Below are 12,879 nucleotides of genomic sequence, written 5' to 3'. Positions count from 1 at the left end.
AGGAGGTGGAGAGGGGGCCTCACCCTCTTCCAACCAGAGCGCATGCGTCCTATCTCGGTAGCCATTTTGAAAACGGGCACTTGGGGAGCGACGCGCTCGGCAGCCATCTTGAAAGCGGGCACTCGCTATCGACGCGAGCACGCTACCGGACGCAGCCGAAGCCAGCCTGGGCGGGCGGGCAGAGGGGCGGTGTTTCCGGTGACGCACTTCCTGTGCGCCTGAAGTAGGCGGGAAAGAGAGGCGGGCTTAGAAGGACGCGCACTTCCGGTGCCCTTTCTCCTACAAAGCCCGACTAAGGCGCCCGGGACCCTTGTGTGCGGGGTGCGGGGTGTGGGGTTCCAGGCTGGCCGGGACCCTCTCTGCTTGACCTCCGGTGCCCCCACTCCCTGTCTCGGGATCGGCCATGGCTCAGAACTTGAAGGACTTAGCGGGGAGGTTGCCCTCCGGGCCCCGGGGCATGGGCACGGCGCTGAAGCTGCTGCTGGGTGCTGGCGCCGTGGCCTATGGCGTCCGGGAGTCCGTGTTCACCGGTGAGCCGCCCTGCCCCGTCCCCGCACCCCGTACCCCGCCTCCCCTAGCCGAGCATGGACTCGCACCCACCGTGTCCGGCCAGGCCTGATCCCCTCCCCTCTCCAGCCAGGCCTGATGATCCCCCTTCCCCTCTCCCCACACACAGTGGAAGGCGGGCAAAGAGCCATTTTCTTCAACCGGATCGGGGGAGTGCAGCAGGACACCATCCTGGCCGAGGGCCTCCACTTCAGGTAAATGGCGGGGCCCAGCCCCATGACCCTGACCCTTCACCCTGTCGGACCTGCACACGGCCCCCAATAGTGGCTCAGTCCCCTTCCCACGCTGTTGCCTCACACCCCAGCACTTGCACATAGTCCTGCAAAAACCAACTCTTTCTCTCAAGGGTAGTGGCCCTTGAGAGGAAGAACGACTCGGAAACACGTGGTGTGTGGGGAGGTGTGACAGGGCAGGCTCCCAACATGCATCTCTGTGCTTTTTCCTCCTCTCCAGGATCCCTTGGTTCCAGTACCCCATCATCTATGACATCCGGGCCAGGCCCCGGAAAATTTCCTCCCCCACAGGCTCCAAAGGTAGGTTTGGGGCATTTGGGAGGCACTTGGCAGGCAAATAGGGGGTGCCTCTGGGATGATGGAAGGGGACACCTGTTGCCTCCGGTGCCTACACATGCAAAATAAGTGTGACCCAAGTATCTGCCTGGCGGACAACTACATTCCCATTTATTCATTTCACACACACACACACACACACACACACACACTCAACTTCTTGAACTTCTTGAACTCCTTGAATTCCTGGTTCTCTCTGCTTTACCGCCTGCATCCAGGGTTGTTTTGGAAGGTCTATTCCTTTTAGTTGTTTGACTTTCTTATTCAGATCATCTGTGGGTAAACATAGTCTGGGAGAAATTTGGCTTCCAACTCCAGTTCACTTGTTCCTTCCTAGACCTCTCCCCAAACTCCTGGCCTGAGCCTGCTCCTCCCCAGAGAGGATAGCGGCCACAGAGCTCCTTAAACCTTAACCCCTGGGATTCCCAAGTACCACCCCAAATGTGAACACATAGATGGCAAGTCCCTCACTTCTTGTGGTCTGTCTTCTGTGCCATTTCTTTTTTTTTTTGGTTTTGGGGTTACACCTGGCAGTGCTCAGGGGCCACTCCTGGCTCTATGCTCAGAAATCGCCCCCGGCAGGCTCGGGGGAGACCATATGGGATGTCAGGATTTTTTTTTTTTTTTTTTGGTTTTGGTTTTTGGGCCACACCCAGCGGTGCTCAGGGGTTACTCCTGGCTGGCTGCTCAGAAACAGCTTCTGGCAGGCACGGGGGACCATATGGGACACTGGGATTCGAACCAGCCACCTTAGGTCCTGGATCGGCTGCTTGCAAGGCAAACGCTGCTGGGGATGCCAGGATTTGAACCACCATCCTTCAGCATGCAAGGCAAACGCTTTAACCTCCATGCTATCTCTCCAGCCCTGTGCCATTTCTTAGTGCTGCTTGCTTATTCATTAACTAAATGCTAGGCAGTGGAAATAAAAGGTTCATAAGATAACAATCTTTGTCCTCCAGTCCTATGGGCAGATTCCAGGTTATCCTGGTGCAGAAAGGGGGCTGCTTTGCCAATGGGAAGGTTAAACACAAAGGCTTCCCCTTGGGGCTGGAGTGGTGATGCTAGAGATAAGGCATCTGCCTTGCAAGCGCTGGACGGAGGGACTGCTGTTCGATCCCCCAGGGTCCCATGTGGTCCTCCCAAGCCAGGAGCAATTTCAGAACACATAGCCAGGAGTAACCCCTAAGCATCAACGGATGTGGCCCAAAAACAAAAAAAGAAAAGGCTTCCCCTTGGAGGGAATGTTACAGGCTAGTGCTGAGGCACATCTTGGGGTCCCTGACCCTCTCATGGGGCAAGTCATTGTGTTAGGCTCTGTAGGCCCATAGAGAGGAGGTTCTATCCCCCGGAGTCCCACATGGTCCTCCCAAGCCAGGAACAATTTCAGAGCACATAGCCAGGAGTAACCCCTAAGCATCAACGGATGTGGCCCAAAAACAAAAAGAAAAGGCTTCCCTTGAAGGGAATGTTACAGGCCAGTGCCGAGGCACATCTTAGGGTGAGCATTGGCCCAGCACCACCACTGACCGCACTCTTAGACCTGCAGATGGTGAACATCTCCCTGCGGGTGCTCTCCCGCCCTAACGCCATGGAATTACCCAGCATGTACCAGCGCCTGGGGCTCGACTATGAAGAGCGGGTGCTGCCCTCCATCGTCAACGAGGTGCTCAAGAGTGTGGTGGCCAAGTTCAATGCCTCACAGCTCATCACCCAACGTGCCCAGGTGTGACGCCAGCTTACAGGGTCATCTCCATCATGTCTGTATTTCCTCCTAGGCCCAGAGCACTGGGCTTGGGGGGAAGGTCACTCATTACAAAAAGAGCCAAGGTGGGGAAAACAGTATAGTGGAGAGGGCAGGGAGTTTTTGCCTTGCACACAGCTGATCCAGGTTCAGTCCCTGGCATTCCATAGTTTACCACGAGCCCTTCATAACTTCTAAGCATCATCAGATATGGCCAAAAAATAATCGGGGTAGGAGAGCTGGAGCAATAGAACAGCAGTGGGGAAGGGTATTTGCTTTCATGTAGCCAACTGGGTCTAATCCCCAGCATTCCATATGGTCCTTCAAGCCCACCAGGAGTGATTCCTGAATGCAGAGCCAGGAATAACCCAGAATTACCAGAAATGACCTAAAAGTGAACAATCAGGACCCATATTCCATGTTCCTCTGTAAATGGTTCTGTGGAAAAGTGGGAAAAGCCAAACTGGACTTGGGGGCTAGGCCATGTCTGGAAGCGGTAGAGGGGTATTGGAAGATGTGACATTGTTTAGTGCTGTCCAGATAATTCAACCACATCTGTCCCCAGGAGTGAGCCAAGATAAAAGTGGGGTGTCCTCTGCCCTTTGCAGGTCAGGCATCTTCTTGTAACAGCAGCAAGTTGAACCTTTTCTGTGCTTGGTCCCCTCTCACCCTCCCCCTGCCTCCAGGTGTCTTTGTTAATCCGCCGGGAGTTGACTGAGAGGGCCAAGGACTTCAGCCTCATCCTAGATGATGTCGCCATCACAGAGCTGAGCTTCAGCAGAGAATACACAGCTGCTGTGGAGGCCAAACAAGTGGGTGCGTTCCCTCAAGGAGCCGCCCGGGCTTTCCAGAGAATTGGGGGTGGGAGGGGTGAGGCTCCTGTGACCGCTTCTCCCTCCTGCCCACAGCCCAGCAAGAGGCCCAGCGGGCCCAGTTCTTGGTGGAAAAAGCTAAGCAGGAGCAGCGGCAGAAGATCGTACAGGCTGAGGGGGAGGCCGAGGCCGCCAAGATGATATCCTTGGGCCAGCGAGCTGAGCTCTCCTGCACCCCAGGGTGCCCCGCCCTGCCGCTCCCCACTCCTAGGCTCATGATGAGACTAAGGCGAATGCGACTCCAGCCCTTGTCCTTGACCCACCACCACCACTGGGGGGTGGGTTTTCTGGTGGCATCTGAAACCTCAGCGGGGTCCCTGAGGCCCAGCTCCTCGCTGTAGGGCAGATCAAGAGCATAGCAGCCTCACCTCCCATCTCTGCAGCTGTTTCTAGCCCCTAATAGCTGCCTGGAGGTGGGGCCCACAGGTAGGGGACTAGTGGGACTGGGCAGAGACCTTCTGAGCGCAACCTTGGATCTGACCGCCCAGAGAAGGGGGGCTATGAAACTGGGATCTGGCAGAATCAGGTGGGGACTATGAACCTTAACCCCACCCTGCTCACTTGGGCGAGGCGCTGAGCAAAAACCCTGGCTACATCAAACTGCGAAAGATCCGGGCTGCCCAGAACATCTCCAAAACGGTTAGTCTTCTCTTCCTTCTCCCCTCCCTGCCCTGGCAGTGCAACTGCTGCACAATGGAGCATAGGTGTCAGGGGATTGTTGAATTGTTTTATGTGAGGTGACAGTCTTTCGCCTTTAAGCAGAAAATAAAATACCTGATATCATGCTTAGAGAAATTTTTTTTTTTTTTTTTTTTTTTTTTTTTTTTGGTTTTTGGGTCACACCTGGCAGTGCTCAGGGGTTATTCCTGGCTCCAGGCTCAGAAATTGCTCCTGGCAGGCACAGGGGACCATATGGGGCGCCGGGATTCGAACCGATGACCTCCTGCATGAAAGGCAAACGCCTTACCTCCATGCTATCTCTCCGGCCCCGCTTAGAGAAATTTTACTAAGGAAAAAGAAACAGAACAGACTCCTCCAGGGGCTGGAGTGATATCACAGCGGTAAGGCGTTTGCCTTGCACACAGCTGATCCAAGATGGACCCAGGATTGATCCTCGGCATCTTATGGTCTCCCAAGCCTGCCAGGAGTGATTTCTGAGCACTGTTGGGCGTGGCCGAGCCCCCCTCCCCCCAAAAAAAGAACACAGACTCCTCCAAAGAGACCAGAGAGCCCCACAAAATACAAGAGGAAAAGTAACCCTGACCCTAAATTAGGAGTTGGCTGTTTCTGCATGGAATTGCCTCTCCCTAGATGGTCTATCCCCAGCCATCAGGCCCTTTCGCGGGATGATGGATTGGATTCCCATGGAATCAGGGCATCTCTGTTGACTACGGCTGGTTCTCTTGCCCTGCAGATCGCCACATCCCAGAACCGGATCTATCTCACTGCTGACAACCTCGTTTTGAACCTCCAGGATGAAAGTTTTACTCGGTGAGGAGCCCAAGTTGGGTCACTTGGGTTCCAGAGCTGCTTGTTATCTTGTGACCCTTAAAAGACAGTTTCTCAGTGCAGTCAGAAAGTAGATGGTTGGCACATCCCTCGTGTGCCAGGCTTGATGCTATTGCCACACTGGCACTGTTTGGGGGGGGGTGTTCAGGGGAGCAGATGATATTAGAGATTAGAGAGACCCTGTGCTCTAATCCTTTGAGTCATCTCCACAGCCCTTTCAGGGTTGACCTTGAGATAAAATAGGATTCTTGTTAAAATGCCTGTTAGTGGGGCCGGAGAAATAGCATGGAGGTAAGTCATTTGCCTTTCATGCATAAGGTCTGTGGTTCAAATCCCGGCGTCCCATATGGTCCCCCGTGCCTGCCAGGAGCGATTTCTGAGCATAGAGCCAGGAGTAACCCCTGAGCGCTGCTGGGTGTGACCCAAAAAAAAAAAATGCCTGTTAGCCTAACATTGCAAAGCAGCAAGACCTTTATAGCACTCTTTCTTGGAGACCATTCTTTAGGCTGAGCCTAAATGGGTTGCATAAGGCAGGCAGAGGCTAGGAGAATTGGTATCTGTCTTTCCTGGGGGCAAAGGGGAGTTTAGAGCTAGGCTAGAGGCCTGGAGCTGTCCAATCACATGTGCGTTTCTTTTTTCTTTTTCCTCTTCACCTGGGCACCTGGCATCCTCAGGGGAAGGTAAGTCAATTGTGGCATACCTTTGGGATAGTACAGCTTAATTCCCTGCACCTGCCTTTCCAACCCCGTCTCCCCCCCACTATTCACTCCCACCCTCCCTTGCCTCTTCTTTAGTTGGGGAGGGGGTTACCAGGAGTGCTCTGCCTTTGACACTGATGTTCCCTACTATTGTTTCCAGTGACAGTCTCATCAAGGGGAAGAAATGAGCCTGGTGATGAAGACCACCACCACAGATGGATGGATCTGCTTCTCCCCGGTGTCTGAGGAACCGACATGGGTCCACAGTGCCACCCCAATATCCATGATGGTCCCAGTCCCTCTCACCCATCCATCCCTGATGAAGGATTAAGATGGACGAAGATTGGCCCATGATTAGGAGCATAACCTTCCTCCTCCCCCTCCCCCACGCGGGCTAAGGAGACTGGGACAGTGTGATTTCTCAGTGATTTCCGACAATGTTGGTTCCTCCCTCTGGTTGGGAGACAATAACCACCAATCCAGGAAAATTCTCAATAAATTTTTATTACTTAAAGGCAGAAGCAAGGCTACACGTGTCTTGGGGGGAATTGGGCTGAGTGCGCATGCGTGGCTGGCGGCTGGCTGCCTCCGTGTGGGTCTCGACGTCCACCAGCAGGGGGCGCCGGGACTGTGGCCACGACTGCTGCTGGCCAGACCCCAGCCTGGGCTCACCTGGAAACGAGTTCTTGGATGCCAGGCTGGGAACAAACAGGCCGGGCTGCATTTCCCCACCACCACCCCGTTTCCTACCATATCACCCCCATTTATTTACCAACATCTCCCTTTCCGAAGGCCAAAACAGCTGTAGTTCTGCTGAACTAGGTCAAAAATCTGATGACCCCCACAGTTGCCTCCTTGGCCTTGGTTAGTTAGGCTCCTCCTGGTAGCCTTGGGGAGACCCTCAGCCTCAGGGGGTCTCCCCACTCTTCCCAGGCTGGAGAAGACGTGTGTGCCATTGGGCTGGCCCCACCCACCCTTGGAAGAGGCTCTGGGCTCCAGGCCACCACCCCAACCGCCCATGTGAGCCCTCAGGGAGTCCCCAGCTCTGCCTGTGCCACCACACCCTCCCCTGTCCTGTCCCTGTGGAGTGACAAGGAACCATCTGGAGCCAAAGGGTAGCCAGAGGGAGGGAGGGAAAGGCACCTCTTCCAGGCTCAGGGGAACCGGTTCCTCTTCTGCTTTGGGGGTTGGTTGAAGTAAAAAGCTTCCCACAGCCTGAGGAGCTGGGAAGATACCAGTACCCCAGTCCTGAGGAGCAGGGAGCCCCAGAGGAGATGGACAGTGAAGACAAAAGACAGGCCCAAGGACCTGAAGCAAGCTCCGCAAAGGCCCAGTCACACTCTGATTTCTTCCACATTCCAAGGGCGGGAAGACTGGAGGAACCAAACCGACCAGGAGGCGTTCCCCGTTTCCTGATCCTGGAGGCAGCCATTTTGTCTCCTCCCCATTGTTCCCCAGTAGTAAGGATTTACCCCCCCAGCCAGAGGGGTAAAGGTCAGAGGGTGTTGGCCAGGAGGCCTCCATGGTCTTCAGGGTTCCTGAAGGTCACTGCTGAGGGCACCAGCCCGGGAGCCATCTTTACCAGACAGTGTTAGGAGCTTCACCATTAGAACAGCCAACACTGTACTGGAAGATGGGCCCAGAGCCGGCCAGCGAGCTCTGGCCTGGAACTGTCCCTGTCCCATGGCCAGGGGAGCTGCCAGGAGCCAACCCCCCACATGCCCAAGGTCACCATAGGTGCGGAATCCAGCAGATGACAAACCCCTAGGTAGGGCATGGGGCTGGCTGGCCCATTGTGCCCCACAACACATTGTGCCCTGCCTGGCCTAGAACCAAGACTGGTTGGAGGCCCCAGAGAAAGAGGCTTTTGGGGGTAGGCAGCCAGCTGAGAGCCCAGGCCCTGAGGCGACGGAGGTGGCTGACAGGGGGATGAAGGCCTCCATCATTACCCGGCAGTATTAGAGACTCCCAACCAGCACCCAAACACTGCAGGGTAAGACGAGGGCCCCCACCCAGTCTGCCACCCGTCCAGGCAGGCCATCCATCCTAGGACCCAGCTCCTGGGGGTAGGTGGGGAGGGACACAGCCGCCCCCCCAAGTCTCCAGCAGGCCCATCTCCCCTGGGGACACATCCCGGCGAGCCCAGCACTGCCCTGGGTGGCTTCCCAATCAGCACCCTGCTCTTCTGCACCCCACTTTGGAGCCTGTGCCCCTCCTAAGGCCAGAATGCACCCCCTCCTCCCCGCCCATGCACCTCCGCTCTGGGGCCCCTGCCAGAGGCCTTTACCTGTCACTAGGCCGCTGCCCCTGACAAGGCATGCGGGGGGCAGCGAGAGACCCAACGGCTGGACCAAGATCCTCGCCCGATCCTGCCGCCCAGGCCTTGCAGCTCTTCCTCCTTCCTCCTTCCTCCTCCTCCTCCTCCAGGCCCGCGCAGGCTCCCCACCTGGGCCCCGCCCGCCGCCCTGCGTACAGGTGTGTCCTGCTGCCATAGGCTGCCCCCCCACCGCTTAACCCCTTCCCTCCCTGCGCCCGCCAACCGCACCTCCCCTACGCCCAGCCCCCGCCACCAGGCCGCCCACCCGCCTCTGGGGCCTACAGTCCAGAGGGTGACCCCCAAGGGACCAGGGGACAGTGCTCAGGCCCCTTGGCCTTCTGCCTGGCCCCACGCCCTGGCTGCCCCTAGCAGCTCCTTGCCCAGGGCCAGCCCTGGAACCAGAGATCCCTACGGTCAGCGAGTCCTCCTTGGCCCAGCCAGGGTTTGGGGTGATTGTCTACTCCCCCCACCCACCCAGTGCCTGCTAGATTGGGCAATTCCCACCGACTCAACTCGGATCCTGGGGTGACCCAAGCCTGCCCCCCCCCCCGCCCTGCAGCTGGGCTCGCAGCAGGGGCCGCCCAGACTGGCCCCCAGGACTCTTGGAGGCCCGGCCAGGCGCCCCAGCCCAGCCCAGCCTCCAGCAGGGAGCAGTGGGGCTAAAGGCAAAGGCGGTTAGAGGAGGCGGAACCGGCTTTTCTTTTGTGCGACTCTGGGCTGAGGTGGAAAAGGGCGTTGCTGGGAGAGGGGCCCTGGGGCCTACAGGTGCCGCCACACCCAGCACCCCTGGGGGCCAGAGCTCCCGGAACTATTGTGTGAGTCGACCTACTCAGAGCTGAGCTGGCATTCACTCTCGGGCATTCTCTCTCTGTCTCTCTGTCTCTCTGTCTCTCTCTCTCTGTCTCTCTCTCTCTCTCTGTCTCTCTCTCTGTCTCTGTCTCTCTGTCTCTCTCTCTCTCTCTCTCTCTCTCTCTCAAGTTGGTATTCTCTCTCCTTTTTGCCTCTCTTCTCTTCTTGCTTCTCTCCCTCATTCCCCCTTCCCTTTCATTCTTTCCTCCCTCAATCTCCCACATCTCTCTATATCTCTGTTTCTCTCCTACTTTGCATCCTTAATCCCCTTCAGTCCTTATTTTTGCTGTGTCTTTTTGTTTGTTTTTGGGCCAAACCCAGCCTGGCTTTGTGCTCAAAAATCATTGCTCCTTGGGGCCGGAGAGATAGCATGGAGGTAAGGCGTTTGCCTTGCATGCAGAAGGACGGTGGTTCGAATCCCAGCATCTCATATGGTCCCCCGAGCCTGCCAGGAGCAATTTCTTTTTTTTTTTTTTTTTTTTTTGGTGTTTTTGGGCCACACCCGGTGACGCTCAGGAGTTACTCCTGGCTATGCGCTCAGAAGTTGCTCCTGGCTTCTTGGGGGACCATATGGGACGCCGGGGGATCGAACCGCGGTCCGTCCTAGGCTAGCGCAGGCAAGGCAGGCACCTTACCTCCAGCGCCACCGCCCGGCCCCCAGGAGCAATTTCTGAGCGTAGATCCAAGAGTAGCCCCTGAGCACTGCCGGGTGTGACCCAAAAAACAAAACAAAACAAAAAAAACATTGCTCCTGGTAGGCTTGGGGGACCATATGGGACTCCGGGAATTGAACTTGGGTTCGTACTGGGTCAGCCGCATGCTAGGCAAACGCCCTACCACTGTGCTACTTTTCTGGCCCCATTGTTGCTGTTTCTTTGCTTCTTTCTGTCCCTTTGACAGTTTGCTCAGTTCCAGAAGCGGGGCTGTCCTACTGGCCATGGTACCCCAGCAGACACTCCTGCTCCTCAGTGATGAGGAAGGGATCATCTCCCGGCAGCCAGTGGAGGCTAGCTGAGGAGGACCCAGGGGGTTAACTCCCCTGGAAAGGCACATTTCCCATGTTCTCTTTCTTCAGGGCCTCCATTCTCATTGAGATAGTCACAATAGGCACCACTATGGTACCAGCTGGATCGCACATTGAATCATGAGCGCATGCTCCCACCACAGTGCTCCCTACTCAAAAGCCCACAAGTTACACTTGGAACACTCCTAAAAACTCATTTCCAGTTTTTCGAGGTGGAGATTGATGCTTCTAGGGAGGGCCCATACCACATTACTCAGGCCCTGGTTCATTCATTCCCTGGTGATGTTCTGAGAAACAAGGATCATTTTTTCTTTTGTGTTTAAGTGTTTTTACTTTTTTTTTTTTTTTTTTTTTTTGTTATATTCCCTTTCTTGGGGTGGGGAGGGCCAAAACCGAGCAGTGCTCAGAGCTGATTCCTACTGATTACTGGCTTTGTGCTCAGGGATTACTTCTGGAGAGTTCAGGGAACAATATGGGATGCCAGGGATTCAACCTCAGTCAGCCACTTGCAAGGCAAATGCCCTACCCATTGTGCTATCTCGCTGGCCCCAATTTTTTTTCTCCTTTATTTATTTATTTTGGGGGGAATCATACCCAGCAGTGCTCAAGAGTTACTCCTGGCTCTGCACTCAGAAATTTCTCCTGGGGTTGGAGCGATAGCACAGAGGTAGAGTGTTTGTCTTGAATGTGGCCAACCCAGGACAGACCCTCAGTTCAATTCCCAGCATCCCATATGGTCCCCCAAGCCTGCCAGGAGTGATATCTGAGTGCAGAACCAGGAATAACCCCTGAGTCCCACCAGGGTGATCCAAACACAAAATAAAAAATCATTCCTGGCAGGTTCAGAGAGCCATATGGGATGCCGCAGATCAAACCCAGGTCCATCCTGGGCCAGCCACATGCAAGGTAAATGCCCTACCACTGTGCTATCACTCCAATCATGCCCCCAATTTTTTTTTTTTTTAGTTTTTGGGCCATACCCTACTGTGCTCAAGGGTTACTCCTGGCTCTGCACTCAGAAATCGCTCCTGGAAGGCTCAGGGGACCATATGGGCATGCCAGGGATCGGACCTGAGATGGGCAGCCTGCTACACTATCATTCCAGCCACCACCCCCTTTTTTTTATCTCTCAGTTATTTCCAAACCCTTGCAAAAACTAACTCTCAATAGAAACCTGGGGACATTTTCAATCAAGATAAAACCTGGAATGCTAAATGGAACCGTAGGTAATCTATGCTCAGGACCTGGGGCAAAGGAAGCTGATCTGGGAGATGAAGTGAGTGAGCCCTGCAAAGGGAGATTGGGTGCTACGGTGAGCAGGTGAGCACGTAGGAACCAGCAGAGCCAAGAAACCTGGCAGCACCACTTAGTCTGAATTTCAAAACCTGTATTCAGTTTCTTAGCTCTCAGCTGCAGAATATCTGAGGACAGGGCTATGTAGCTGTACACACACACACACACACACACACACACACACACATGCCTGCCCACACGCCCTGAGCATGCCAAGTGTGGTCACACACACAAAATAATATCTGTGATACCACAGCAGTAGAGCATTTGCCTGGCATATTGCAGACCAGGACAGACCCGGGTTCAATCCCTGTCATCCCCAGAGCACTGTTGGGTGAGGCCTCCTAAACAAAATCTCTGCTAGGGACTGGAGAGATAGCATAGAGGTAGGGCTATGGTTCGAATTCCAGCATCCCAGATGATCCCGGAGTCTGACAGGAGCGATTTCTGGATGTAGAGCCAGGAGTAACCCCTGAGCACTGCTGGGTGTGGACCCCCCCCCCAAAAAAAAAAAAAGAATCTCTGCTAGGGGACCCAAGTGATAATAGTATAGCAAGAAGCAGGAAGAGTGTTTTCCTTGCAGCCAACTAAGATTCCATCCCCAGCACCCCATATGGTACCCTGAGCACCACCAGAAGTGACCCCTGAGTGCAGGGCCAGAAGTAAGTCCTGAGCACCACTAATTGTGGCCCCAAACCAAAAGTAATTAGATTCAATATAAATCTCTGCTGGACCCACAGCGATTTCAAAGAGATTAAGGAGTTAACCATGCTTTCAGCTAGCCATTGTTCGAACCCACAGCATCACCAGGGATGAACCCTGAGCTCAGAGCCAAGAATAAGCCCTGAGGACTGCCAAAAGCCTAAATTAATTCGTTATTAGATCATTGCTTCACTTTTCCATAGTCCTGTAACCTTGAGTCAGTTATTTAGTAGAACCTCAAATTTCCTCCCTGTGAAACAGGAGTGATAATTGCCTGGATGGCATTAATATATGGAGGTGTTTTGGTTTGGTTTTGGTTTAAGCTGCCGATCCACACCCAGCAGTGCTCAGGGGTTATTCCAGGCTTGGGCTGGAGGGGAAAATGGACACAATGCAGTATTCCTGTATGCAAAGTCTATAGTCAGGCCTCCTCTTCAGGCCCTCAGTGTCGCCATGCACAACTTTGTGACCTGCAAGGTCATTCTCCTTCAGAGTCTTTGAGGAATTGGCCCAACTGAACCAAAATGCAGCAAACACACACACGCGCGAACGCACATGCACACACACACACACACACACACACACACACACACACACACACCAGTCCTTTCTACACCCTTTTATTTTTTTAATTATGCAGAGCAGGTCAATGTAGTACTCAGGGGCCCATGGTTGATTTGATAGGATTTGGAGCTCCAGCCCAGCTATGTGGGCTAGGAAGGGGCCCTGCTATGACCA

The 12,879-nt window shown here is 54.6% G+C and overlaps 1 protein-coding gene and 1 non-coding gene across 2 annotated transcripts; both read left to right on the top strand.

Annotated features, from left to right (window-relative positions):
• Nucleotides 1-247: 247 nt before the first annotated feature.
• On the top strand, nucleotides 248-5,272 carry PHB2 (prohibitin 2). Its single transcript, XM_049772095.1, has 8 exons — nucleotides 248-530; nucleotides 677-761; nucleotides 1,021-1,100; nucleotides 2,675-2,859; nucleotides 3,564-3,693; nucleotides 3,786-3,889; nucleotides 4,311-4,388; nucleotides 5,164-5,272. The coding sequence occupies exons 1-8, from the start codon at nucleotides 404-406 to the stop codon at nucleotides 5,242-5,244; spliced, it is 870 nt and encodes a 289-aa protein (XP_049628052.1). The 5' UTR covers nucleotides 248-403; the 3' UTR covers nucleotides 5,245-5,272.
• On the top strand, nucleotides 3,958-4,231 carry LOC126008080 (small nucleolar RNA U89). Its single transcript, XR_007495494.1, has one exon. It is a non-coding gene; the product is annotated as a small nucleolar RNA U89 (small nucleolar RNA).
• Nucleotides 5,273-12,879: the final 7,607 nt, after the last annotated feature.

Source organism: Suncus etruscus, chromosome 4, assembly GCF_024139225.1.
Source record: "Suncus etruscus isolate mSunEtr1 chromosome 4, mSunEtr1.pri.cur, whole genome shotgun sequence".
Lineage (NCBI taxonomy): Eukaryota > Metazoa > Chordata > Mammalia > Eulipotyphla > Soricidae > Suncus > Suncus etruscus.
Note: the sequence above shows the minus strand (reverse complement) of the source record. Positions and strands in the feature narration are given on the sequence as shown.

Excerpts from the sequence above, each read along its gene's own strand:
- PHB2 (XM_049772095.1), top strand. The coding sequence starts at position 404 with ATGGCTCAGAACTTGAAGGACTTAGCGGGGAGGTTGCCCTCCGGGCCC. Across the intron at positions 531-676 it reads CCGGGAGTCCGTGTTCACCG|TGGAAGGCGGGCAAAGAGCC; the intron begins GTGAGCCGCCCT and ends CCCCACACACAG. Across the intron at positions 4,389-5,163 it reads CCCAGAACATCTCCAAAACG|ATCGCCACATCCCAGAACCG; the intron begins GTTAGTCTTCTC and ends CTTGCCCTGCAG.